This window comes from Macaca fascicularis, chromosome 1 (assembly GCF_037993035.2).
Source record: "Macaca fascicularis isolate 582-1 chromosome 1, T2T-MFA8v1.1".
Taxonomy (NCBI): domain Eukaryota; kingdom Metazoa; phylum Chordata; class Mammalia; order Primates; family Cercopithecidae; genus Macaca; species Macaca fascicularis.
The window spans coordinates 232,399,401-232,426,298 of NC_088375.1; the positions used below are offsets into that span (position 1 = coordinate 232,399,401).

At 52.9% G+C, this 26,898-nt stretch overlaps 1 protein-coding gene across 4 annotated transcripts in view; it reads left to right on the plus strand.

Annotated features, from left to right (window-relative positions):
• MORN1 (MORN repeat containing 1) overlaps positions 1-26,898 on the plus strand; it is a 72,429-nt gene that overhangs the window by 18,453 nt on the left and 27,078 nt on the right. For all 4 annotated transcript variants that reach the window (XM_005545012.4, XM_065531066.1, XM_045388219.3 and 1 more), the window contains 4 exons: positions 22-118; positions 2,610-2,720; positions 15,992-16,115; positions 17,405-17,571. In XM_005545012.4, the coding sequence (XP_005545069.3) occupies positions 22-118; positions 2,610-2,720; positions 15,992-16,115; positions 17,405-17,571 (499 nt within the window). The remainder of the gene's footprint in view (positions 1-21; positions 119-2,609; positions 2,721-15,991; positions 16,116-17,404; positions 17,572-26,898) is intronic.

The window sequence follows — 26,898 nt, forward strand, 5'->3', positions numbered from 1 at the left end:
GCCTCACCCTTCTGTCTGCAGGGACAGTGGCACAGCGACGTCTTCAGTGGACTGGGCAGCATGGCCCACTGCTCAGGGGTCACCTATTATGGGTTGTGGATCAACGGCCACCCAGCAGGTAGGTGTCCCTGCCTTCCCGTGGGCACTGTGAGGTCCACTGTGGGGTGTGTCCCTGGCCCCTGGGCAGTCACATGGGAGATACTGACACAGAGCACACTGGGGAGGAGTGGGGCGCAGTGGAATCTAAAATCCCATCCCTTTTTAGGAAAAACATGTTTGATGTCAAAAGTGCTCCTGCTGCAAGTGGGGCCTCCCAGATTTGGGGCCTGAGTGTTTGGGGGTGACCTGGTCACAGCTGCGCTGTCCCTCAAGTGGCTTCTGTCCAATTTCCCTGAGCCCTCTGCACTGTGATGTGACCACAGGGTGGCCTCGGGCTCACAGAAGGACCAGCCAGTTGTGCCTCCTCTGGGCGTGCCTCCCTGAGCCACCTTCCCTCTCACCATGGTGTTCCTGGTGGCCTCTGGGTGGCCTCTCGATAGATTCCAGGATGAGGGTGCCACCCCAGGGGTCAGTCTGGCCAGGGACATGACACTCATCCAAACCTTGGGGCCAAGTTGGTGACAGGTGCAGGTGCCGCTAGCACCGACTCGGGCTCTGCACTGGGGATGCCTGCAAGGTCTCAGCCCAGGCAGCCCCCCACATGCCTCCTCAGCCTGGAGGACCTTGGAGGACCAAGACCTGTTAGCTGGGAGAGGTCACAGGGTTACAGGTAACAGTAACTGCTGCCCTCAGCACAGACCTGCTGGCCCTGGGCTCCTCATGGAGGCTGAGGTCTTGGGGAAGGCAGAAGTGGCCAGGTGCCCGGGGAGCACTGAGAGGCAGGTCCCAGCACCCGCACACACACAGTGCACCCTGCAGGGGATCCTGGAGCAGAGGCCGAGCCTGGGTCCCGGCCCAGATGCTTCTGCCTCAGGTGGAGTCTCCCTGAGGGGCCCCTGGATCCTCAGCAGAGCCCTCCAGGAGCGTCTTGGTGACCTCACCTCAAGGGAAATAATCCAGATCCCAGCCCCTCCTCCCAAAAGTCTCTTGGTCCTTGTTGAAATTCCTAAGTGGGAAAAACGGGGCAAGAGGTGCAGGACATAGCCTGGGTTCACCCTGAGGAGGGTCTCCCTCCAAGCCAAGGTGGGCTCTGGCTTTACCCCCAGAACACAGCAAGAGCTCCCACGGGGGCCAGAGCTTCAGGCCCTTCCCCAGCCCCACCGTTGCCATGAAGTCCAGGGCACCCGCCACCCTGTGTACCAGGCATCACCTGTGCTGCTTTTCAAGGCAGCCTCAGATTCCAGGCGTTCTCCCAGCATCTGCTTTTAAAGCCCCTCCATTGTGCTTTGCTAGGGGCCGGTCCATAGTGGAGAGTCAGGGATGGCTGGAGGCCGGTCCACAGTGGAGAGTCAGGGATGGCTGGAGGCCGGTCCATGCTGGAGAGTCAGGGATGGCTGGAGGCCGGTCCATGCTGGAGAGTCAGGGATGGCTGGAGGCCGGTCCATGCTGGAGAGTCAGGGATGGCTGGAGGCCGGTCCATGCTGGAGAGTCAGGGATGGCTGGAGGCCGGTCCATGCTGGAGAGTCAGGGATGGCTGGAGGCCGGTCCATGCTGGAGAGTCAGGGATGGCTGGAGGCCGGTCCATGCTGGAGAGTCAGGGATGGCTGGAGGCCGGTCCATGCTGGAGAGTCAGGGATGGCTGGAGGCCGGTCCATGCTGGAGAGTCAGGGATGGCTGGAGGCCGGTCCATGCTGGAGAGTCAGGGATGGCTGGAGGCCGGTCCACAGTGGAGAGTCAGGGATGGCTGGAGGCCGGTCCACAGTGGAGAGTCAGGGATGGCTGGAGGCCGGTCCACAGTGGAGAGTCAGGGATGGCTGGAGGCCGGTCCATAGTGGAGAGTCAGGGATGGCTGGAGGCCGGTCCATAGTGGAGAGTCAGGGATGGCTGGAGGCCGGTCCATAGTGGAGAGTCAGGGATTGCTGGAGGCCAGTCCATAGTGGAGAGTCAGGGATGGCGGGTGGGGGCGGGGGTGGTGGGCAGCAGGACACGGTGTGGCAACACTGCCCACAGCAATGCCCCACAGGCCCCGGTAGAGCAGGGGCGGCCCTGGCTGCCAGGAGGCACTGGCCAGCCAGTGGACCCACCCTTGCCGGGCCTCGCCCCAGCCCCGGGTCCAGCACCTCAGGGTGCTGACTCAGACGCAGGGAATGCAGGGCCTGAATCCCAACCAGCGGGAAGACATGCCGGAACATTCCATGGGCAGGAAAATCCTACAGCCCCACACCGCCCACTTGTGTCTCTTGCATACTCCGTGGTCCCTGTGGTCCACTTGATTCGATTCCACAGTGCTCCCGGCCAGCAGAGCCGAGCCGCACGGTCTGAGTGCGGACGACTGCCCAGGTCGCTGCTCTGCAAGGTGGCTTGTGGGGGGTCGGCCCCAGCATGTGCTTGTGTTCCAGCTGCCACACCGAGCTCGGGTCGGTTCCCGGGGCGCCCACTGCTGACTCAGCCATGGGGTGGGTGGAGGGCCATGCCAGTCACCACTAAAGCCACACTCTGTCCTCTCCCAGAACAAGCCACAAGGATCGCGATCTTGGGTCCGGAGGTGATGGAAGTGGCCCAAGGGTCTCCCTTCTCGGTGAACGTTCAGCTGCTGCAGGACCACGGGGAAATTGCCAAGAGTAAGCATCTCCGGGGGGAGATGACCTAATGTTTCCGAAAGAGAAACAGGCAGCAGGTTCTTAAGCAGTGAAGATGCGGACAAGATGTTGCATGTGGCTCCTGAGGCACAGAGGCGACTTCGTGCCCAGAGCCTGGCAGAGAGGTTGCAGGCGTGCCAGCTCCCCTGCCAGTCAGGGCAGCCATGGGTGTGTGTGCAAGCATGCGTGCACATACTGTGTGATGTGCGTGCTCGTGTATGTGTGTGCACGTGTGTGTATGCCTTGCACAGGTGTGCACAGGTCTGACTGTGTATGTGTGTGGTGGGGGCACGCATGCGTGCGTGTCAGTGTGTCCTTCCTTTTCAGGAGGAACAGTCTCCGTTCCGGTGATGGGCCACTTTCTGCTTCCCCACTCGTCTGCCGGTGGGCGTCGCAGTTGTTTGCACCTTGGGCTGTAGTGAATGGTGCCGCTGTGAACACTTGTATACAAGTTTCTGTGTGAATGTGTTTTCATTTCTCATGGGTATGTACCTACAGATGGAATTGCTGGATCATGTGATAGATTTATGTTTGAACTTTTTTTTCTTTTTTGAGATGGAGTGTCCCTCTTCTTGCCCAGGCTGGAGTGCAATGGTGCAATCTCGGCTCACCACAACCTCCGCCTCCTGCATTCAAGCGATTGTCCTGCCTCTGCCTCCCGAGTAGCTGAGATTGCAGGCGCGTGCCACCACGCCCAGCTAATTTTGTATTTTGAGTAGAGATGGGGTTTCACCATGTTGGTCAGGCTGGTCTCGAACTCCCGACCTCAGGTGATCAGCCCGCCTCAACCTCCCAAAGTGCTGGGATCACAGGCGTGAGCCACCGCACCTGGCCTGAACTTTTGAAGAAACTCCTAAACTGTTTTTCCAAAATGGCTGCAGCATTTTACAGTCCTGCCAGCAATGCATGAAGGTTCAGATTTCTCCGCATATTCCCAGCACTTGGAATTGTGTCTTTGTGTAATAGCTGCCCTGTCGGTGTGAATTGGTAGCTCCTCGTGATTTTGATTCGCATTTCCCTAACAACCGTTGATTATGAGTGGCTCTCGCTGTGCTTATTGGCTATTTGTTTATCTTCTTTGGAGAAATGTCTATTCAAATATTGTACCCATTTTTTAAAAATTGGACTGTCAGACAGTACAGTGGCTCACACCTAAAATCCCACCGCTTTGGGAGGCTGAGGTGCAAGGATCACTAGAGCCCAGGAGATCTTTCTTTTTTTTTTTTTTTTTTTTTTTGAGACAGAGTCTCGCTTTGTCGCCCAGGCTGGAGTGCAGTGGCGCGATCTCGGCTCACTGCAAGCTCTGCCTCCCGGGTTCACGCCATTCTCCTGCTTCAGCCTCCCGAGTAGCTGGGACTACAGGTGCCCGCCACCACGCCCAGCTAATTTTTTGTATTTTTCATAGAGACAAGGTTTCACCATGTTAGCCAGGATGGTCTCTATCTCCTGACCTTGTGATCCGCCCACCTTGGCCTCCCAAAGTGCTGGGATTACAGGCAAGAGCCACTGCGCCTGGCCCCAAAATTATGTTTAATTAGCTGGTCATAGTAGTGTATGCCTGTGGTCCCAGCTACTTGGAAGGCCTAAATTGGGAGGGTCCCTTGAGCCCAGCAGGTTGAGGCTACAGTGAGCCCCATGACTGCACCACTACACTCCAGCCTGGGCGACGGAGGGAGACCCTGTCTCAGAAAAAAAAAGGGGGGAGAGAGAAAGAAGAAGAAGAAATTTTTGAAAAGTCGTCTTCTTATTTTTTTTTTTTATTTATTTATTTTTTTTGAGACGGAGTCTTGCTCTGTCGCCCAGGCTGGAGTGTAGTGGCCAGATCTCAGCTCACTGCAAGCTCCGCCTCCCGGGTTTACGCCATTCTCCCGCCTCAGCCTCCCAAGTAGCTGGGACTACAGGCGCCCGCCACCTCGCCCGGCTAAGTTTTTGTATTTTTTAGTAGAGACGGGGTTTCACCGTATTAGCCAGGATGGTCTCGATCTCCTGACCTCGTGATCCGCCCGTCTCGGCCTCCCAAAGTGCTGGGATTACAGGCTTGAGCCACCGCGCCCGGCCCGTCTTCTTATTTTTGAGCCGTGGAGTTCTTTACCGAGTCTTCATACAAGCCCTTTATCAGACACATCTTTGCAAATGTTTTCTGTCCACCTAAGGCTTGTCTTTTCTTTTTTTTTTTTTTGTTTTGTTTTGTTTTTTGAGACGGAGTCTCGCTCTGTCGCCCAGGCTGGAGTGCAGTGGCGCGATCTCGGCTCACTGCAAGCTCCGCCTCCTGGGTTTACGCCATTCTCCTGCCTCAGCCTCCTGAGTAGCTGGGACTACAGGCGCCCGCCACCGCGCCCGGCTAATTTTTTGTATTTTTAGTAGAGACGGGGTTTCACCGTGGTCTCGATCTCCTGACCTTGTGATCCGCCCACCTCGGCCTCCCAAAGTGCTGGGATTACAGGCGTGAGCCACCGCGCCCGGCCTAAGGCTTGTCTTTTCATTTGCTTAATGCTATCTTTGGAACAGCAAAAATCTTTAATTTTGGTGAAGTCCAATTTGTCCATTTTTTCTTTTATGGATCATAGTTGTGGTACCGTATTTAAGAATTCTTTGCCTAACCCAAGTTTCACAAAGATTGTCTCATATCCCTCTGGAAGTCTTACAGTTCTAGCTCTTACATTTAGGCCTGTGATCCAGTTTGAGTTATTTTTATGGAAAAGATAAAGTTCTAAATTCATCTTTTCTTCATGGGGATGTTCCGTCATCCCAGCACAATTTGTTGAAAACACTACGCTTTCACCGTCGAGTTGCCTTGGCACCTTGGTTGAAAATCCGTCGGCTCTAAGAGTCAGGGTTTAGTTTATGCCTGGACTGCCAGTCTGCTCCACTGATCTGTCTATCCTGATTTATCCTCAGTCTATGCCAGAGCCACACTCTCTGGATTCTTGTCGCTTTTAGCACGTTTTCCAGTTGGAGAGTCCTCCAGTTTTGTTTTTTCTTTTCAAAATGATCTTGACTCTGCTGGGACGTTTACATTTCCGTATAAAATGTTAAGATCAGCTTGCCAACTTCTGCAACAACAACAAAAGAAGGCTGCTGAAATGTCGAGGGGGTGCGTTGAACCCCTCTGGAGGGAATGGCCAGATAAAATCTTACCAACACTGAGGCTCATGAACACGGAAGCAACTCTCCATGTAGTTAGAGTTCCTACTTTATCACCAGTGTCTTGTTACTTTCAGCACACATCTTGCACTTCTTTGTGAAATCTGTTAATATATAATAATATTTTATTTATTAGATATTGAATTATAAGTATTTTGTTAATTATTTCTAAACACTGATAAATTTATTGTATTCTTTTTATGCCGTCATGAGTAGAATTTTCTTTCTTTTTTTTTTTTTTTTTGAAACAGAGTCTCGCTCTGTCGCCCAGGCTGGAGTGCAGTGGTGTGATCTCAGCTCACTGCAAGTTCTGCCTCCTGGGTTCTCGCCATTCTCCTGCCTCAGCCTCCCGAGTAGCTGGGACTACAGGTGCCTACCACCACGCCCGGCTAGTTTTTTGTATTTTTTAGTAGAGACGGGGTTTCACCGTGTTAGCCAGGATGGTTTCGATCTCCTGACCTCGTGATCTGCCCGTCTCGGCCTCCCAAAGTGCTGGGATTACAGGCTTGACTCACTGCGCCTGGCCTAGTAGAATTTTCTTAACTTCATTTCAGAGGTTGCTAGACTACAATTGATTTTTACATATTGACCTCATTTCCTTTGACTTGCTTTACTCATTTATTAGTTGTACTAGTTTTATGGAGGATTCCTTAAGATTTTGTCTATATATGATCATATTGTCTATAAATAAATATAATTTTACTTCTTCCTTTTCAGTCTGAACATGAAAACCTGTAAGGTTTTTACATTACCTCCAGCAATGAACGAGGGTTCCAATGGCTCCACACCCTCCTCAGTACTTGCTAATGTCTGTCTGCGTTTTTTTTGAGACTGAGTCTTGCTCTGTCGTCCAGGCTACAGTGCAGTGGCGCGATCTTGGCTCACTGCAAGCTCCACCACCTGGGTTCACACCATTCTTCTCCCTCAGCCTCCCCAGTAGCTGGGAAAACAGGCGCCCACCACCACGCCCGGTTAATTTTTTTTTGTATTTTTTTTTAGTAGAGACGGGGTTTCACTGTGCTAGCCAGGATGGTCTCAACCTCCTGACCTCGTGATCCACCCGCCTCGGCCTTCCAAAGTGCTGGGATTACAGGGATGAGCCACCGCGCCTGGCCTTTTTTTTTTTTTTTTTTTTTTTTGGAGACTGGGTCTTGCTCTGTGGTCCAGGCTGGAGTGCAGTGGTGTGATCTTGGCTCACTGCAACCTCTGCCTCCCAGGCTCAGGCAATTCTCCTGCCTCAGCGTCCCGAGTAGTTGGGACTACAGGCACTGGCCACCACGCCCGGCTAATTTTTGTATTTTTAGTAGAGACAGGCTTTCACCATGTTGGCCAGGATGGTCTCCATCTTCTGACCTCATGATCCGCCCGCCTCAGCCTCCCAAAGTGCAGGGATTACAAGCGTGAGCCACCACGCCGGCCTGTCTGTCTTTTGGATATAGCCATCTCTGTGGGTGTGAAGTGGTGCCGCCTTGTGGTTTTGATTTACATTTCCCTAAAGGCTAATGATGTTGAGCATCTTTGTGTGTGCTGTGGGCCATTTGTAGATGTTAGCTGGAGACATGGAGATAGGAGGCGGAACTTGACTCCAGAAGTGGGGCTCAGACACAGGACCAAATTGAGGACTAGATAAAACAGGGCCAGGGCAGAAGCAGCCTTCCGTAAGACACGCTCACCGACACATCATGCCCGTTTACCATCACCATGGCAACACCTGGGCGTTCCCGCCCCTTGCCATGGCAATGACCTGATGACCCACAAGGTACTGCCGCTTCCCTAGAAGTCTCCACATAAACCGCCACTTAATCTGCGTGCAGTTAAAAGTGGGTATAAATATGACTGCAGCACTGCCCTGAGCTGCTGCTTTCTGCCTGTGGGGCAGCCCAGCTCTGCAGGAGCTGTGGCCCTGTCACTTCCATATCTCCTGCTCACCCTTGAATCCTTCCCTGGCCAAAGCCAGGAACCCTCACAGGCTAAGCCCTACTGTGGAGCTCACCTGCCCTGCATCAAAATGTCTTGAGAGTTCTTCTAGATACAAGTCTCTTATCAGATATCTACTTTGCAAATACATTTTTCCATTTCGTGGGCAGTCTGGCAGTTTCTTGATGGCATCCTTTGAAACACGAAAGTTTCAAGTTTTGATGAAGCCCAATTTCTCTATTTTTCTTTTTGTTGCTTTTGATGTCATATCTAAGAAGACTTTGCTTAGTCTGGAGTCATGGAGATTTACTCCTATGTTTTCTTTTAAGAATTTTAGGCCGGGCACGGTGGCTCAAGCCTGTAATCCCAGCACTTTAGGAGGCTGAGATGGGCAGATCACGAGATCAGGAGATCGAGACCATCCTGGCTAACCCAGTGAAACCCCATCTCTACTAAAAAAATACAAAAAACTAGCCGGGTGAGGTGGCGGGCACCTGTAGTCCCAGCTACTGGGGAGGCTGAGGCGGGAGAATGGCGTAAACCCAGGAGGCGGAGCTTGCAGTGAGCTGAGATCTGGCCACTGCACTCCAGCCTGGGCGACAGAGCGAGACTCCGTCTCAAAAAAAAAAAAAAAAAAAAAAAAAAAGATTTTTGTATCTTTAGGCCAGGCTCACACTTATAATCCCAACACTTTGGGAGGCCAAGACAGGTGGATCACCAACATGGCAAAACCCGTCACTACTAAAAATACAAAAACTAGCTGAGCATGGTGGTGGGTTCCTATAGTTCCAGCTACTTGAGAGGCTGAGGCGGGAGAATTGCTTGAACCCAGGAGGCAGAGGTTGCAGTGAGCCGAGATCACACCACTGCACTCCAGAGCAAGACTCCATCTCAAAAAATATATATATATATAAAATAAATAGAATTTTATATAATATTTGTATATAATTTTATTTATATGTAATTTTATTTGTATATATAAAATAAATATATATAAATAAAAAATATATATAAATTTATATATATATTTTGTATATATACACAAAAATATATATATATTTAGCTCTTACATTTAGGACTATGAACCATTCAGTGTTAATCTTTTTGTATGGTATAAGGAAGGAGTCCAGCTGTTGTATATTCTTTTGAATGTGGATATCTGTTTGTCCCAAGATCATTTGTTAAAAAGAGCATTCTTTCCCCAATTATCTTTTTGTTTGTTTTTGTTTTTTTTTTTTATAGAGACAGAATCTCACTCTGTTGCCCAGGCTGGTCTCAAACTCCCAGGCTCAAGCGATCCTCCCACCTTAGCCTCCCAAAATGTTGGGATCACAGGCATAAGCCACCAAGCCTGGCCTTTTTTCTTTCTTTCTTTTTTTTTAATAGAGCAATGAATTATCTTGTCCTTCAGTTTGCTAAACTTTTGTTGGGAGTTTCTGCATCCCTCTTCATGAAGACAATATTGGCATGAAATTTTCTTTTCTTGTAATGTTTTTGTCTAGTTTCGCTATCAAGGTAATGCTGTCCTCATAGAATGAGTGAATTAGGAAAAATTCTCTCTTCAAGTTTCTGGAAGAATTTGTGTGCAGTTGAGAAGAATGTGAATTTTGTTGCATACAATATTTTATAAATCAGGTCAGTTTTGTTGATATTATTGTTTAAGTATACGATATCCTTGCTGATTTTCTGTCTGCTTGTTTTATCAGTTATTGAGAGTAGCATATTGAAATATCTGACTATGATAGATTTGCCTTGCCAGGTGCAGTGGCTCATACCTGTCATCCCAGCATTTTGGGAGGCTGAGGCAAGCAGATCACTTGAAGCCAGGAGTTTGAGACCAGCCTAGCCAACATGGTGAAACCCCATCTCTACTAAAATCTCTACTAAAAATACAAAAATTAGGCATGGTGGTTCACACCTGTAATCCCAGCTGCTTGGGAGGCTGAGGCAGGAGAATTGCTTGAACCTGGGAGGCGGAGGTTGCTGTGAGCTGAGATCACACCACTGCACTCCAGCCTGGGCGACAGAGCAAGACTCCGTCTCAAAACAGACAAACAAAAGATTTGCCTATTTCTGCTTTTATTTATCTCAATTTTTGGTTCATGTGTTTTGGGGCTCTGTTATTGGGGACATATACATGTGGGATTTTTATGTGGTTTAATCAGTTGATCCCTTATCACGGTGAAATTACTTTCTTTATCTCTAGTTAACTGTCTTTACTCTTACATCTACTTTCTGTGATGTTAATATGGTCACTTTTTATTTCTTTTGACTAGCGTTAGCATGATATAGCTGTATCCATCCTTTTACTTTTAGCTTGCTTATGTTTTTTAAGTGTTCTTTTTGTAGGCAGCATATAGTCGTCTTGCTTTTTTATCCAATCTAACAATCTCTGCCTTTTAACTGAACTGTTTATACCATTCACATTTAATATGGTTATTAACACAGTAGGATTAAATTTACCATTTTACTATTTTTTAATTTGCTCCGGCTGTTTATTTCCCCTCTATATCTATTTTTATCTTTTTTGAATTGGGCATTTTTTATTATTCCATTTTATCTTCTCTGATTTTTTTTTTTTCCCGAGATAAGGTCTCACTCTGTCACCCAGGCAGAAGTGCAATGGTGAAATCATAGCTCACTGCAGCCTCGACCTCCTGGGCTCAAGTGATCCTCCTGCCTCAGCCTCCTGAGTAGCTGAGACTGCAGCTGCACACCACCACGCCTGGCCGATTAAAAAAAATTTTTTTCTTGTAGAGATGAGGTATCACTCTGTTGCCCAGGCTGCTCTTAAACTCCTGGTCTCAAGCAATCCACTCACCTGGGCCTCCCGAAGTGCTGGGATTACAGGTGTGAGCCACCACGCCTGGCCCTCTGTTAAGGGATTAATTATAACTCTTTGCTTCATTATTTGAGGGATTACTTTAGGGTTTACAATTCATGAAGTGAAAGTGGACCATCATGAAGGGATTGGAGGAAGAGGAATGGTTGGTCTTGCTGTGTCAGGGTAGCAGAGGTACATCCTGACTTACCAGTTCCTTCCTTTCTTTTTTATTTTATTATTTTCTCCTGGCAAACTGTGACACAGTTATTTTCAAGAGCTATAATACTACTTCACGTGTAAGAACTGTACAATTGTATACCTTTTTTGCCACTCCCAGTTTTTATGCAATTGTTTTCACACATTTTATGTTCATATATGTAATAAAATTAATAATACATTGTTATTTTTATTTAAATGACCACTTAGGTTTTAATGTCTGCTTAATAAACAGTAAGCAGGTCTCTTCTGTTGACCCACATTGTTGTGGCTTCTGGTTCTTCTTGCTTCTTCCTGCGGATCCATATTTCCATCTGCTCTCATTTTCCTCTGCCTGAAGGACTTAATCTTTAACATTTCTTGTAGTACAGGTTTGCTAGTAATGAATTCTTTCCGCTTTTGTATGTCTGAAAGCATCTTGATTTTAGTTTCTTTCTTTCTTTTTTTTTTTTTTTTTTTTTTTTTTTGTTTTGCTCTGTCACCCAGGCTGGAGTACAATGGCACCATCTCAGCTCACTGCAACCTCTGCCTCCCAGGTTCAAGCAATTCTCCTGCCTCAGCCTCCCGAATAGCTGGGATGACAGGCACCCACCACCACGCCTAGCTAATTTTTTTTTGTATTTTTAGTAGAGATAGGATTTCGCCATGTAGGCCAGGCTGGTCTCAAACTCCTGACCTCAGTTGTTTTCATTAAATTTGGAAAATTTTCAACCATTATTTCTTCCAGTAGTTTTTCTGGCACAGCCTCTCCCATGTGTTACCCATGATTGGGTTACTTGAGGTTGTCCCACTGTTCACTGGTTCCCTTCCTTTCTTCCTTCTTGTTTTTTCTTTCTTACTTTTTTTTCCCTCGATGGTTCACTTGGGATGGCTTCTACAGCTGTACAGTTGAACAACACAGGTTTGAACTGCGGGATCCACTCATACACAGGTTTTCCTCTGCCTCGGCCACCCCCAAAACAGCAAGACCAACCCCTCTTCTTCCTTCTCCTCCTCAGTCTATTCAGTGTGAAGACAAGGATGAGCTTTATGATAATCCACTTCCACTTAATAAATAGTAAATATGTTTTTTGTTTTTTGGGGTCTTTGAGATGTCTCATTCTGTCGCCCAGGCTGGAGTGCAGTGGCATGATCTCAGCTCATTGCAACCTCCACCTCCTGGGTTCAAGCAATTCTCCTGCCTCAGCCTCCCGAGTAGCTGGGATTACAGGCATGTGCCACCACGCCCGGCTAATATTTGTATATTTAGGGCCAGGCACGGTGGCTCAAGCCTGTAATCCCAGCACTTTGGGAGGCCGAGACGGGCGGATCACAAGGTCAGGAGATCAAGACCATCCTGGCTAACATGGTGAAACCCCGTCTCTACTAAAAAATACAAAAATTAGCCGGGCGAGGTGGCGGGCGCCTGTAGTCCCAGCTACTTGGGAGGCTGAGGCAGGAGAATGGCATAAACCCGGGAGGCGGAGCTTGCAGTGAGCTGAGATTGGGCTACTGCACTCCAGCCTGGGCAACAGCGAGACTCCGTCTCAAAAAAAAAAAAAAAAATTTGTATATTTAGTAGAGATGGAGTTTCACCATATTGGCCAGGCTGGTCTCAAACTCCTGACCTCGTGATCCACCTGCCTCAGCCTCCCAAGGTGCTGGGATTACAGGCGTGAGCCACTGCGCCCGGCCTTGTTTTCTTTTACTATGATTTTCTTTCTTCTAGCTTACTTTATTTTAAGAATACAGTATTTAATAGATACAACATACAAAATACGTGTTAATCAACAGTTTCTGTTATCAGCAAGGCTTCTGGTCAACAGTATGCTATTAGAGTTAAGTCATGAAGGAGTCAGAATCGACATGTGGATTTTCAGCCGCATGGAGGGTCAGCGGCCGGCATTGCCATGTTGGCCCAGGGTCAACCGCATTTCCAGGTTCATAAATCTTTTCTTCTGCAATGTTTAACCTGTTGTGAGCAACAGCATATTTTTTTATCTCATACATTATAGTTTTCATCACCAGAAGTTTCACATCATTCTTTTTTCTTATTGATTGATTGATTGATGGAGACAGAGTCTCGCTCTGTCTCCCAGGCTGGAGTCCAGTGGCGCAATCTCGGCTCACTGCAACCTCCACCTCCCAGGTTCAAATGATTCTCCTGCTTCAGCCTCCCAAGTAGCTGGGATGACAGACATGTGCCACCACACCCAGCTAATTTTTTGTATTTTTATTAGAGATGGGGTTTCACCATGTTGGCCAGGCTGGTCTCAAACTTCTGACCTCAGGTGATCCGCCCACCTCAGCCTCCCAAAGTGCTGGGATTACAGGTGCGAGCCACCGCGCCCGGCTCTTTGTTCTTTTTTTACATCTTCTGTGTCTCTATTTAACTTTAGAACATGGAATACAGTTATGATGACCATGCTTGAATGTCCTTTACTGCTGATTCTAACATCCGTGTCGGTTTTGGACAGTTTCAATGTATTTTTCTCCTTGTTATGGGCCATACTTTCCTGCATTCTTTGCATGCCTCATAATCTTTGACTGGATGCCAGACATTGTAAATTTTACCTTGTTGGGTACTGGATATTTTTGTATTCCTGTCAATATTCTTGAGCTTTGTTCTGGGGCACAGTTCAGTGACTTGGAGACAGTTAAGTCCTCCTGGCTCTTGCGTTTATGATTTGTTGCGCAGGTCTGCTGGAGACCTGTCTGCCTCACACCAATGGTTCCCCATGACTGTAGCAAGAACTTTCTGAGAGCTTGTCCCAGCTTCCTGTGACTTCTGAGTTTTTCCAGCCTGGCCGATGAGAACAGGCACCATGCCCAGTCCTGTGTGAGGCCCAGGTCCTGGTCCCTCTCAATTCTTCGGGTGGTTCTTCCCCAGCCTTGTGGAGTTTCGTCCCAGCTGTGCTGACTGGTGCTCCGCTGAGTATTCCAGGGCCTCCTGCAGGCTGCGGGGTCCTCCCTCTACTCAGGGTCCTCTCTCTCCTCTTCGCTGCTCTGCCTTTTGAACTTTAAAACTCTGAGGCCGGGCGCGGTGGCTCAAGCCTGTAATCCCAGCACTTTGGGAGGCCGAGACGGGCAGATCACAAGGTCAGGAGATCGAGACCATCCTGGCTAACACGGTGAAACCCCGTCTCTACTAAAATACAAAAAAAAACTAGCCGGGCGTGGTGGCGGGCACCTGTAGTCCCAGCTGCTTGGGAGGCTGAGGCAGGAGAATGGCGTAAACCCGGGAGGCGGAGCTTGCAGTGAGCTGAGATCCGGCCACTGCACTCCAGCCTGGGTGACAGAGTGAGACTCCGTCTCAAAAAAAAAAAAAAAAAAAAACTGACCGTGTGCCTTGTTCCCCAGATTCTCTGCTCATTTTTCTCAACTGAGGGGTTTGTTGGGCTGTGCCTCAGTTTCCTCTGTCTGCAGCTCATCCTGCACGTTCTCTTAAGGCAGTGGCCACACCGTTTGTTTCCTTCTTTGAAGAATCTGTCCTGAGTTGCTGGTGTCCGGGATCCTGGTGATCAATTTCATCGCACTTTGTCAGTGTTCTTGGTTGTTTGAACCGGGATGTCCGTCGATCCCAGTCACTCCGTCCCCATACGGAAGTCCAGAAGGCTACGCTGGTGTTTTTACATTTCACATCTTTGCTTTCTCAGTCACGTCTCCTGCACCAGATCTTAGGCTGGGTTCCTGTTGACCTTTCCTTCTCCATGGGACCTTGACCTCAGAGTCCACATGACCAGGCCCTGGACCTGTGCCTAGTGCTAGGGGTGCAGGGTGTGATACTTCATCGGTGATGATCGGGGACAGCCTAGGCTCTGAGGCGACCCTCCACCGCCACCCCAAGTGGGAGCCCGCCTGGGCCCTGCTTTGTCCAAATAGCCCATGTTCGCTGAAGTCCAGTCACTTCCCACCTGGGAACCCATCCCAGAGCTTGGCATCCACTCTGGGGCCCTGAACTGGTCTCCTTCCTCTTCTTTTGTTTCTTTCTTTCTTTCTTTTCTTTTTTTTTTTTTTGAGACGAACTCTCTCTCTGTCTCCCAGGCTGGAGTGCAGTGGCCGGATCCCGGCTCACTGCAGCCTCCGCCTCCTGGGTTCAAGTGATTCTCCTGCCTCAGCCTCCCAAGGAGCTGGGATGATTACAGGTGTCTGCCACCACCCTTGACTAATTTTTGTATTTTTAGTAGAGACAGGTTTCGCTGGTCTCAAACTCCTGACCTCAGGTGATCCTCCCAAAGTGCTGGAATTACGGGTGTGAGCCACCGCACCTGGCCTCCTTCCTCTTCCTCTTTGCTCCTCTCGACACAGCCATCTTGCCTCCACCCACGGTGCCCAAGCCACTCCTCCCTGCTATCCAGCTCCCACGTGGGGTCTTCTGAGTGTGGCTGAACACCCAACTCCGCCACCTCCACCTGCCCAGCAGGGCCCAGAGCATCTGCACTCAGCAACTCAGAGGGACAATGGTGTCCACTCCTTGGGCACAGTCCTCTGGGGGCCACCTGCAGCCTGAGGTTCCCAGGAGCAATGGGGTGCAGGATGAAGCAGCTGACTCAGCAGACACTTGGTGGGCACCGGCTATGTGCCAGGCCCTGTGCTGGGTACCTTGGTGGAGGGACCATCCCCCCGGGTCAGGGTGGGAGATGGGCATGGAAGGCCTGCTATCCACCAGGGGGATGAGAACCACGTTGGAGGCCCCGGGAGCTTGTGAGTGCCAGTGCCACCCCATGCCCCTGACCAGCCCAGGGCCTGGGTGTACCTGAGGTGAACCCCTGAGGCTGGTTGGCAAGGAGATGCCTTCTGATAGTGTGCCACCCCCAGGCTCGGGCAGAGGTGGAGCCAGGGGTCCCCGAGGCCCAGAGCTGGAGATTCAGGATCCAGGACCTGAGGCAAGGGGCACAGGGGTGTTGGGGTGAGTGTGGCCAGCACCAGAGATCCCAGGGCCGGGAAACTTCTGCAGGGCATGAGAGAGGAGCAGAGAGGCCACGGAGGGCAAGCCGCGGTACTCAGCCCCCCGGGGCCACGGCCGCCAGCAAATGTGGCCCCGCCAAGTTATAAACACAGTGTCCCAGAGGCCTGCCCCGGGCCCACAGACAAGTCTTGGTGAGCCCTGTGCCCGCGCCCCCTGCTCCTGGGTGCCTGTGAGTGTTCACTGCCTGCTCCTCTCTCCTGGAAGGCGAGAGTGGCCGGGTCCTGCAGATCTCAGCGGGCGTCAGATACGTGCAGCTGTCGGCCTATTCTGAGGTCAGCTTTTTCAAAGTGGACGGAGACAACCAAGAGACACTCATCCAGACCCCATTGTGAGTACGTGTGACACCAACGAGTTAGTTTTGAGTTTGTTTTGAGTTCATTTAGATCACATTAATTCCTTGTCCTTTTTTCCCTGGAGACCTGGGCTAAGTCCTGGTTATGACAAATGAAATATTCGATGTCTGTTCTAAGGAAACAGCTCCCTTGAATTTCAGTATCTGACCCTTTGCTGTGGTCCCTCTTGCCTTCTGAGACCGCAAGCCCCGAGTCAGAGCCCCCAGTCTCCCCCAGAAATTGGCCCCGAAGCCTCTGGGCCTGGGTCCATATCTGGAGGGGCGACGTCAGGACTCCGGCCCTCGGGTGCTCCTGGGAGGAGGGTCGGCTGCAGAGATGCTCAGGCCTCTCGATGCAGCCAGGAGGGGAACGGCCCTTACCAGCCAGGCCTAGTTGGGCGCCACTCCCCATGCACACATCACCAGGCCTCCCAGGAAGATGCTGGACCAGGCCAGTGTGTGCACGAACCCACATGCAAACAGAGGCCTGAGCTGCAGGACTCCAGGAAGAGGCCTCACTCTAAGCCCTGCCACATGACAATCCATGCATTTTCCCGTTCACAGTCAGAACTTAGCCGTGCCCCAGGCGACCAGACCTGAGTGTACCGCCACAGCTCTGACACTCCCTTTTCCCACCAGCCCTTCTCCAGAGTTAAGGACAGTCTGACATTTGCAGTAAACTTGGACCCACTGTGAAAGTCAGAATGCACCCAAGAGGTGATGCTGCTGGAGTTGTCATAAAGAATAATGGGGGCCGGGTGCGGTGGCTCAAGCCTGTAATCCCAGCACTTTGGGAGGCCGAGACGGGCGGATCACAAGGTCAGGAGATCAAGACCATCCTGGCTAACACGGTGAAACCCCGTCTCTACTAAAAATACAAAAAAATTAGCCGGGCGTGGTAGCGGGCGCCTGTAGTCCCAGCTACTTGGGAGGCTGAGGCAGGAGAATGGCGTAAACCCAGGAGGTGGAGCTTGTAGTGAGCCGAGATCGCGCCACTGCACTCCAGCCTGGGTGACAGAGCAAGACTCCGTCTCAAAAAAAAAAAGAATAGTGGGGGCGGCAGGCAGCTCTTCCTTCACGCTGAGACCTGCTATCTGGCTAGGCCCTTTTTCTCTCTGGGCCTCTGTTGATCCCATCCCAGCAGGAGACCTCCCAGAGAGGCTGAGTAGCACTCCCTGGACTCAGTGTAGGCAAGTCCCTGGGTCCAGGGCACGGAGCACGCTGTCTGCCTGCACCCTAGCTTGGTGTGGGGTGAGCAGAGCCAAGCTGCCCCCATTCCTTTGCAGTGGGTTCGAATGCATCCCTTATCCTGTGTCCAGCCCCGCAGCTGGGGCGCCGGGGCCCAGAGCTGCCAAGAGAGGTGCAGAAGCCGACGTACCCCTGCCCAGGAGAGACCTGGAGCTGGATTTGGGTGCCCTCTGTGGCCAGGAGGGCACCCCCGGTGGCCTGCTTGGTAAGTGGAGCTCACAAACCAGTTGGGGGTTGGGGGTGGGTGGGCCCAGGCCCAGCAGTCAAGGGAATGTGCGGTCATGGGGACCCAGAACCAGGCCAGAGCAGGAGCAAGCTGTACCCAGGGTCAGTCGTCACACGTGGGTGAAAGGAGGCAGGGCCAGGCAGCCGCATCCCCAGACAAGCAGTCCCGGGGGGCTGCGGAGGCTCAAGCCGATTGTTCGTCTCCCCTGAGCCTGGCAGGGGCTCAGCCTCGTAGGGTCCTCAGGGCAGAGTTTCTGGGTCTCCCTGGCTGAGGGCAGCAGACTCACCCAGGCCTTGAGGCCAGTGGCCAGCCTGGACACGGCCCTAGCCACTCTTGCCACCTGGTAGCCCCCACAGTGGCCGCTGGCCGTGGCTCTGAGGGGCCGCGGCGCCCACTGCTCTCTCAAGGTCTGGGTTTCCTGCTGCTGCACTTCTGCATGGGTGGCCTCACGTTTCCTCGTGGAGATGAGGCCTAGGTGCTCCGACAGAACCCCCAGCCCCCAACTCTGCCCCCCAGGCTGGGGTCAGTGAGAACGGCACTTCCATAGAATGTGTGGCCTAGACTTCACACGGATCATTCCAGAGTTACTCATGGATTTGAGTCAAAGCTTAATCCCTCCCGTGCAGCGCAATGTGCCTGTCAAACCCTCCCATGCAGTGCAGTGTGCGCGTCAAACCCTCCAGTGCAGTGCGGTGTGCCCATCAAACCCTCCAGTGCAGTGCGGTGTGCCCATCAAACCCTCCAGTGCAGTGCGATGTACACGTCAAACCCTCCCGTGCAGTGCAGTGTGTGCGTCAAACCCTCCCGTGCAGCGCGGTGTGCGCGTCAAACCCTCCAGTGCAGTGCAGTGTACGCGTCAAACCCTCCAGTGCAGTGCAGTGTGTGTGTCAAACCCTCCCGTACAGCGTGGTGTGCGCATCAAACCCTCCCTTACAGCGAGCGGTGTGCACATCAAACTCTCCCGTGCAGTGCGGTGTGCACGTCAAACCCTCCCGTACAGCGTGGTGTGCACGTCAAACCCTCCCATGCAGTGAACCATGTGCACGTCACATCCTCCTGTGCAGTGCAGTGTGCATGTCCCATGCAGCACGGTGTGCGTGTCAAACCCTCCCATGCAGCACGGTGTGCGTGTCAAACCCTCCTGTGCAGTGCAGTGTGCGTGTCCCATGCAGCGAGCGGTGTGCACGTCAAACCCTCCCGTGCAGCACGGTGTGCGTCTCAGTGCCAGAGTGAGGGAACAGTCTTAACAGCGTTGGGAGGCCCTGGGGTGCTGCCAGCCACTGGGTCCTTCTTGCCACAGCCCTGCACCCCAAGGCTCAGTTAACGGGGGTCGGGCATGGGGGTCCCCACTGTACAAATGCCTGGCACTTTGAGTTTGGGGGCCTTTGAAGAGGGCCCAGCTGACAACTGAGGTCCCCGGCCCCTAGAGCTGGAATCTGAGCCTGGAGTGCTGCTTGGGGAGGACACAGGCTGCAGGTTCCTGGGTCGAGGAGCACAGGGCAGATCTGAGAGGCTGTGGTGAGCCCAGATTCACAACTTAGCGTGGGTGGGCTGTGCACCACCACCTTCCACATGCAGGTAAATGTCCCAGGTTTGATGAGATGCCCCGAATCATCCCCAAATGCGCCTCATATGCCAGCCCTTGTCACCTGCCTTGGCCGATGCGAGCTCAGTCCCTGCCATGTCTCTGCCCGGCCCTGCCCACCACACGCAGCCCCAAGTCCCCTGGAGGCTGTCTCCAGGATTTGCACAGATGGCACCACCACCACCTCCCCAAATTCTGAGGCCTCTCCACTCTAGACCTGAGCCCCACCTGCCACCCCTGAGTCCTCACAGTCTCCTGACCCGGCTGTCCCACTCGGGGGAGCCCCAATTCCGACCCTCCAGGCCCCTGGGGTGGGCAGGCAGGGCCAGCCCCTCCCAAGCCGGAGTCTGGTGAGCCTTGGTCTGGACCCCTCTTTCCTGTCCCTTAAGCCAGCCTAGCAGGCCCCAAAGCCTCCCTCACATCTTCCTGCCCAGGTGTGCCTGTCCCAAGGGTGCCCCAGACCTCAGCGCAGCCAGCCACACTGCCTCGTGGGCTCAGCTCAGCTCCAGGCTCTCCTGCAGCGAGACAGGGCTGGGGGGTGTGGTTGGCAGGCTGTGCCTGCACCCTCTCTCCCAGGCACTGTGTGGCCTGTGACCCTCCTGGTCACTGTCTGCAGCAGCCCCTCTCAGCAGCCAGCACTCTTGGCCGGTCACTTGGCCCCAAGTTCTCCCTGAGGATCCGTGACTCACACAGCTTAAGTGGGAGGAAGCAGCAGCGAAATGGCCCTCGCCGTCCTGGGAAGAGCCTCCGCCACCAGGGCCACCTTCCATGCCTGTGCCCCTGCCCCCGGAAACCTCACCCAGCTGGTGGCCAGAGCCTCAGAGCCTCGGGGGTCTGCTTGTAGGGAGCTCATTCTTCTAGGATCAGATGAGGCTCCGTCAAACAACGGCTGTGAGCAGAGCAGCAAGCCCGGCGTCATTCTTCATATAAAAGAGCATGCGAGCATCCCAGGTGGGACAGCAGGGCCCGGCGCCTCCACGGGAGGCCAAGGTGGCCAAGCCTCGGGCCAGCAGGGCCACGGGGGGTCCAGCCCGCGCCCCCTCGTCTGCCTTTACCTCAGTTTATAGAAGCAGTTTTATGCCGCATAGGTGGAATAGCTCTCATATTTCTGCATAAAAATACTTACTGGGCGCCACGCCTTCTACTTGGAGAGATTTTCGGAGCCAAGGTCTCAATTAAAACCAGCCTTGTGCCTGCATCACACCCTACCCCGCGCGGGCCCCTGCACCAGCCCCACTGCCTGGGTCTGGGGGCCCCCCCCAACTCTCAGCCTGGCCCAGGCTATTTCTGGCTTGACGATGATGTGAGTGTCCAGCCATAAATTATCCAGCACAAAAGAAATGTCCCTTGGGAAACCTAGAGGTACATGCTTTTGTTTTTGTAAGACCTGCTGGGGCTTGAACCCCAGACATTTGGAGTTTGGTGCCAAGCTCTGCCTAGGGCTCATGGGTGCATCCAAGACCAACCCTGGGAGGCTGGGCTGCTGCTTTCACACTGATGTGAAACTAAACCTCTCTGTGCCTCAGTTTCCTCATCTATAAAGGGAGGGTAACAGCAGTGTCCACCCCAAGGACAGATGACTGAGTACACATGCTGGCCTCCACTCCGACCTGTGCAGGGGCACCCTGGAGGGGAGGAGCCTGGCCTGGGGTCTGGTGCAGTCAAGTCCATGCTGAGAAGAGGAGGGGGAGGCCAGAGTCAGGGAGGGGCTCTCCAGTAGGCTCCTACTTCCTTTCTGTCACCCAGGCTGGAGTGCAATGGCGTGATCTCAGCTCACTGCAGCCTCCACCTCCCAGGCTCAGGCGATCCTCCCGGCTCAGCCTCCAGAGTAGCTGGGACCACAGGCACGAGCCACCATGCCTGGCTAATATTTTGTATTTTTTTGTAGAGACAGGGCCTCGCCATGTTGCCCAGGCTGGTCTCAAACTCCTGAGTCCAAGCGATCCTCCCGCCTCAGCCTCCCGAAGTGCTGGGATCACAGGCTGCTTTCACTTTCCTTTTCTTAAAACTGGAGAACTCCCTCGCGGGAAGGGGCGGGTCAGGCATGTGTCCCCGGGGCACGGTCGGCAGGGTCCTTGCTCTGTCTGTCTCCTGTCTCAGCGACTGGGCCAAGGACCCAGCAGGACTCACCCTAGCACCACACCCGACTAATTTTTGTATTTTTAGTAGAGATGGGGTTTTGCCATGTTGGCCAGGATGGTCTCGAACTCCTGGCCTCACGTGACCTGCTCGCCTTGGCCCCTCAAAGTGCTGGGATCACAGGCATGAGCCACCATCCCAGCCTCTTTAGTCTTTATCTTCCCTTCTTTATGTAATCCATAATGCCATTTAGGACTGATTGATCGGGCTTGCTGCTTCCAGACCCCTTCATTCCATGCAGCAGTTGACACAAACTTTTCTTCCCAATTCCCATCTCCCGTTGAAAGTCTGCCCCCAACATGTGGCCTTCACAGCACCCTAGGACATGGTGGGTTCTCCCTGCCCCAGGACAGCAGGGTGCTGGGCAGAGGGCCCCACTCAGTACCTGGAGCCCAACCAGGCCCCCACCACAGCCCTCAGGCCCTAGGGGATTGGGGACGCTGGCCAGGAGCCCTACAGAGGAAACGGAGTCATTTCGAAGTTTCAGTTCCAGCCGGGACAGCATTCATCCCCAAGTAGGAGAAAACTAAAATAATGATGGCTTAGACAAGAGTAGTCCTGGCCGGGAGGCTAGAGGTATCAGCCCCACTGTGTCAGGAACCCAGCTCTGTCTACCTGGGCCTACCAGCATCACCCCGAGGTCTGGGGCAGCTCCCGGAGCCCCCTCCCTCAGTCAGCAACCCCTGCTCAGGCCTGGAAGGGGAAGCCAATTCCAGACAGGCCCAGGCCCAGCCACAGGGAGGCCCCAGAATCAAGGAAGACCTCACAACCAGCCAGCGGGGACCAGGGGCCGGCTTTAGCCATCGTCCTGAAAGAAAACAAAAGGTGCCGTTCTGAGGCTGTCCTGCGTGTCCAGGGAAAATACACCAGGAATCATTTCCTTGTAAGCGTGAACTTCACATTCTCAAAAAAAACAAACCAAAGTCCCTTGCTCACACTCGTCCCTGGCCCGGTCACAGCGCTGCTTGCTTGGCTCCCAGACGGGCGTCCTTCCCTCTGGCCAGACCCTTGCCAACGGGTGGGCCCCGTTGAAGCCTCTGGCCTGGCCTGCAGTGCGTCCTGGGGCCGCATGCAGCTGTGCTGGTCCCAGCCTCAAGTTTCCGTCTCTGTGCTTACCTGGGAGAGGGCCGGGGACCACGGGATGCAGGATGCCCAGTAAGACCCCTGTCCCGTGGCTGCAGAGATGGCACCTGTGGAAACGTGCCCACCCCACACCAACCATGGCACGCCTTCCAGCCACCAGGCAGGATCTCCCACGCGGACGGCCACTCATGTGCAGGGTAGAAACGTCAGGCCAGAGAGCTTCAGGCCAGAAGATAATCCAACATGAGGCCTGAAGGAAACTCGGGCCAGAAAATCTCCAGGGTACCTGCCTGCCGAAGTCCCTTCCGAGGACTCTCCTGAGCCAGTGGCTGAGACACGTGCATCCGTGGCGGAAGCTCCAGGTCTGGGCAGCCCTCTCCCCGCAGTCACAGACTACGCACACTGGGAACACCTACCTGCAACAAAGCCCGGCCACAGCCAGAGAGCAGGATGGCTCTCGCCAGGCCCCTTGGGTTGCTCCCCGCCGCTGACCCCCTGCTGCGTGGCACAGGCTTCCCCATGGCCCTGCCACTTTGGCTTCCTCCCGGCAGGCCATGTGTTTATGATGAGACATGGCTGCTTTTAGCAAACAACACTAGGGTGACTTCAGTCCAGCCAAGATGACTTCTCACTCACATCAGAGCTCAAGAGGGAGAGGTGACCTCCCTCCCCAGCCACTGGGGACCCCAGTTCCTGTTACCTGTTCTGCCACTGTCATCTTTCTGCACCACCTCATGGTCCTGGATGGCTGCACAGGCTCTAGCCATTACGCCCCTATTCCAGCTAGCAGAAAGGGGGAAGCATAAGTGGCAAGGAGAAGGGCCCTCCCCTTCTTTTTTTTTTAATTGCTCTATGCATTTATTATTAGCTATTATTATTGCAGAACGAGGGGACAAAAAGCTCACAAACACTCTACACAATTTCATAAGACACATTGCAGGGGAAAAAGTGACTGAGATGGATCAACAGTATGCTAGGGTGTTGATGGACGCATTCATCGGGGAGGTGGACCTCTAATTCCTGGTGGAGGGGGCCTCATTCCTGGAGGGGGCATGCCTTCCGGCGTCCCTCAAGCAGGGGGAAGCCCAATTGGTAGGCCTGTGGGTGGCCTCATACCAGGTTCAGAAGCACCACGTTTTAACTGTGGACATCAGACGTGGTGGAACGGCAATCATGACCGTGGGCCAGAGGAGCAAGATGCTGCTGCACGTGGACCACAGAATGAGACGTATCCTACAAGATGGCGGAGTCTTCACTGGCACCTTTAAGGCTTTTGATAAGCGTGTGAATTTGACCCCTGTGATTGTGAGAGTTCAGAAAGATGAAACCAACGAATGCGAAGCGACCAGAACGTGAAGAAAAGCGGGGTTAGGGCCCTCCCCTTCTAAAGAAGCTTCCTGGAGGCGCCACCCTAACTGCCATTGCTCAGAACTTGGTTACACGGCCCGGCCACACCAGGCCACACAGCCAGACGAGGCCACACAGAGACAAGCAGCGCGGCAAAGACTCTGTTACCAGAGGAGGAGGGGAGAATGGCTCTTTGCCAAATGGCTCGTCACGAACGACCCCTGCTGGGTCCCCACAGGTGCACCAACCGACTTGAAAGTCCTGGAGAGGGCTGGCAGGCAAGGACCTGAGTCTCCAGTCACCCCTGCAGGAGGAGCCCAGGGACCCTCACTCGCTTCTCTGGTAAGGAATTGGGTGGGGTGCCCTGCCATGACCCTGAAACAGCCTTTAGTCTCACCCTCCATCTCCACAGACTCTACGCCTGCCGCTTTTGCAGTGAAAGCCCAGTGCTAGGGGTGAGTGTGTGGGGAGCGTGGGAGACGGGCGCTGACCCGGCCATCCTGGGCAGCTGTGCTCAAGCAGCACCCCCGCCAGTCCCAGCTGGACTTTGCCTGGCAGGACACCCGACAGGCCTCACTGTGGCCTCTGCCCCGGGGGGTCGTGCGTGGGGAGCTGGGCCGGCCCGAACAGTGGGATGTGCTGCCTCCCCGCACTGCTCCACCTGCCACAAACACAAACTGGAATGTTCTCAGCCACCTCCAGACTTCACAGCCTCTGGGCTTTGGGGCACAGAGGTCGGGCTGCCCTGGGGAAAGGAGGGAGAGAAGGAGGGCTTTGAGAGAGCACGGACAAGAGTCAGACCTGAAATCAAGCCAAGCCAAGCCGCCTCACGTTTTAAAGCAATTGCCAGTGTCTCAGCATGTTCTGAAGCTCAGGGCGACAGCCAGGGGCCGATAAACACCTGCCACAGATGCCCAGCACACCTATGTCACCCCCGTGCCACCCCTGAGGTCTCTGGACTGAAGGAAACAGAAGGCCCTGGAAGGCACCTCCTGCTGGGTCAAGGCCACTGGGGTCTCCCAGGAGCACCTCCAGCCCCGCCCCTCATGCCCATGTTGTGGGGAGCACAGGCCTTGCTCCGCTGTCTGTGGAGGAGGCTGGAAATTCAGCCCAGCTGTGCCCACCCCAGGGACAGGCTTCCCGGGAGCTCACACTCGCCCCCAACAAACTGACGTGGACTCGGGGTCCCAGGCATCTTTCCTCGAAGACCCGACAGCAGCCGGGAACAAACTCTCCAGAAACCTGCCTTTCACTCATAGAAATAAGTTGACAAAGAGGGCAAATCCTTTCTCTTTCTGGAGGCCTAATGTCAGTGATACATAATTGCACATCACAGTATTTTATTATTTTGTTGATATGAAATGTTTCAGTTGTTTAGTTGTTTTTAACTTTCAAATAAGGATTTGCATTTCGTTGAGAAGAAAAGACGATTTCCAAGGCGTGGACTATTGCCAGATACTCTAAACCCTATTTTGGTTAAATTACAGCACCCAGATTTTAGTAACAAAGCACATTGATTTCATATTCAAAGGATTTTTATATTTAGTCTCTTAACCTTTTGTAATTCCCACCCACAGCTTGCAGCGCAGAACCCTTTTGTGTCCCTTGTTGTCAGTGGGGTGTCTGCCTGGGCCCCGTAATTTGGGCCATTGAGTTGGAGTGCAGGTGCTGCCCATGGCGGGTGGACACGGTCAGGCCGGCTGGGCCCCAGTGCCTCAAACGATCCCCTGGGAATTGGATTTGGGAACGTAGAGAGGCTGCAGGCGTGAGAGGACGTCAGGTTGCTTTTCTTTTCTTCTTCTTCTTTTTTTTTTTTTTGGTTTAATGCACAAAACCCTCCCAGTGAATATTTTCAACAGATCTGAGTAGTTTCTCTTTTTCATGTGTTGGACAAATGGTTTTGAGTATTCATCAGATGGGATCTATGAAGAATCAATCATTATTGTAAGATGATTTTAAAAATCAAGGTGCCCTCTGCCACTAATTCAATCTTGCCAGTAAAAGTGTCTGAATGTGCAGCAGAGAATTTCAGGAAATTTCATTGCCTCGTGGGGTGATAACAGCTTTAAATATTAATTGTCTATGGTTAATTATGGCAGAGTAGCATGAAAGAGCCATATTTTTAAAGGAATGTTTGTGCTATAAATTCTTTTTCTAGGAATCACATCATATAGAGGGACTGTCCCAGAAAAATACAGTATAAAAAGATATCATGTTGCTTCCAATGCCAGAACAGTGGATGAAAATGGAAATGAACTCAGACTTCGGGGTGTGCGTCTGTCTAAAACTAAGCAGGGATGTTGGAGGGGCAAGGTTAATTCTCTGCCTTCAGGCAGGCGTGTGGGAGCCGAGGGGCTCTTTGGCTGGCAGGCGGGTGGAGCACCCCTCCCTTGGGGTTAAGCAGCCTCTTTGGAGGTGGCTGCTCTTTTGGGTAAAAGCTTAAGCTTTCAGGTTCCCTCCTCCTCCACAGGTCCTTTTCTCTTCTCCCAGGTTCCTTCCTGTTCTTCCCTCCCCTTCCCGCCTGGAACAATTCAGTCCTAAAGCCATCAAGTCCTGCCAAGTGAGGTAGCCATTGGGGTCTCAGAGCTGTGTCTGGGTGTTGGGCCCAATGGAGCAGGGAAGCCCCCAAGCACGGGGCCTGAGGGGGTGATGGAGGCAGCGTCCATGGGGTATCCCTGCGCTGAGGGGTGCAGCAGGGCCTACAGACACAAAGAAGGGGGGACAAGAAGGAACCCGTGGGCTTGCATTCAGGGGTGTGAACTGGGGGTTTGCATCATAGAGAGGAAAGTGAACCTGTGCGTTTGTGTGCATGTCTGTGTACACACGGCTGTGTGTGTGTGCACGTATGTGTATGTGCCTGCACAGGTGCGCGTGTGCATATGTGTGTGTGTGCCTACGCAGGTGCATGTGTGCGTGCGTGTGCGTGCCTGCGCAAGTGTGTGTGCGTGCACGTGCGTGTCTGCGCAGGTGCGCATGTACATGTGTGTGCGTGCCTACGTGTGTGCGTGCTTGCGCAGGTGCATGTGCGTGTATGCCTGCGCAGGTGCATGTGTGCGTGTCTGCACAGGTACACATGTGCATGTGTGTGTGTGTGCGTGTGTGTGCGCCTGCACATGTGTGTGTGTGCACATGTGTGTGCATCTGTGTGTATG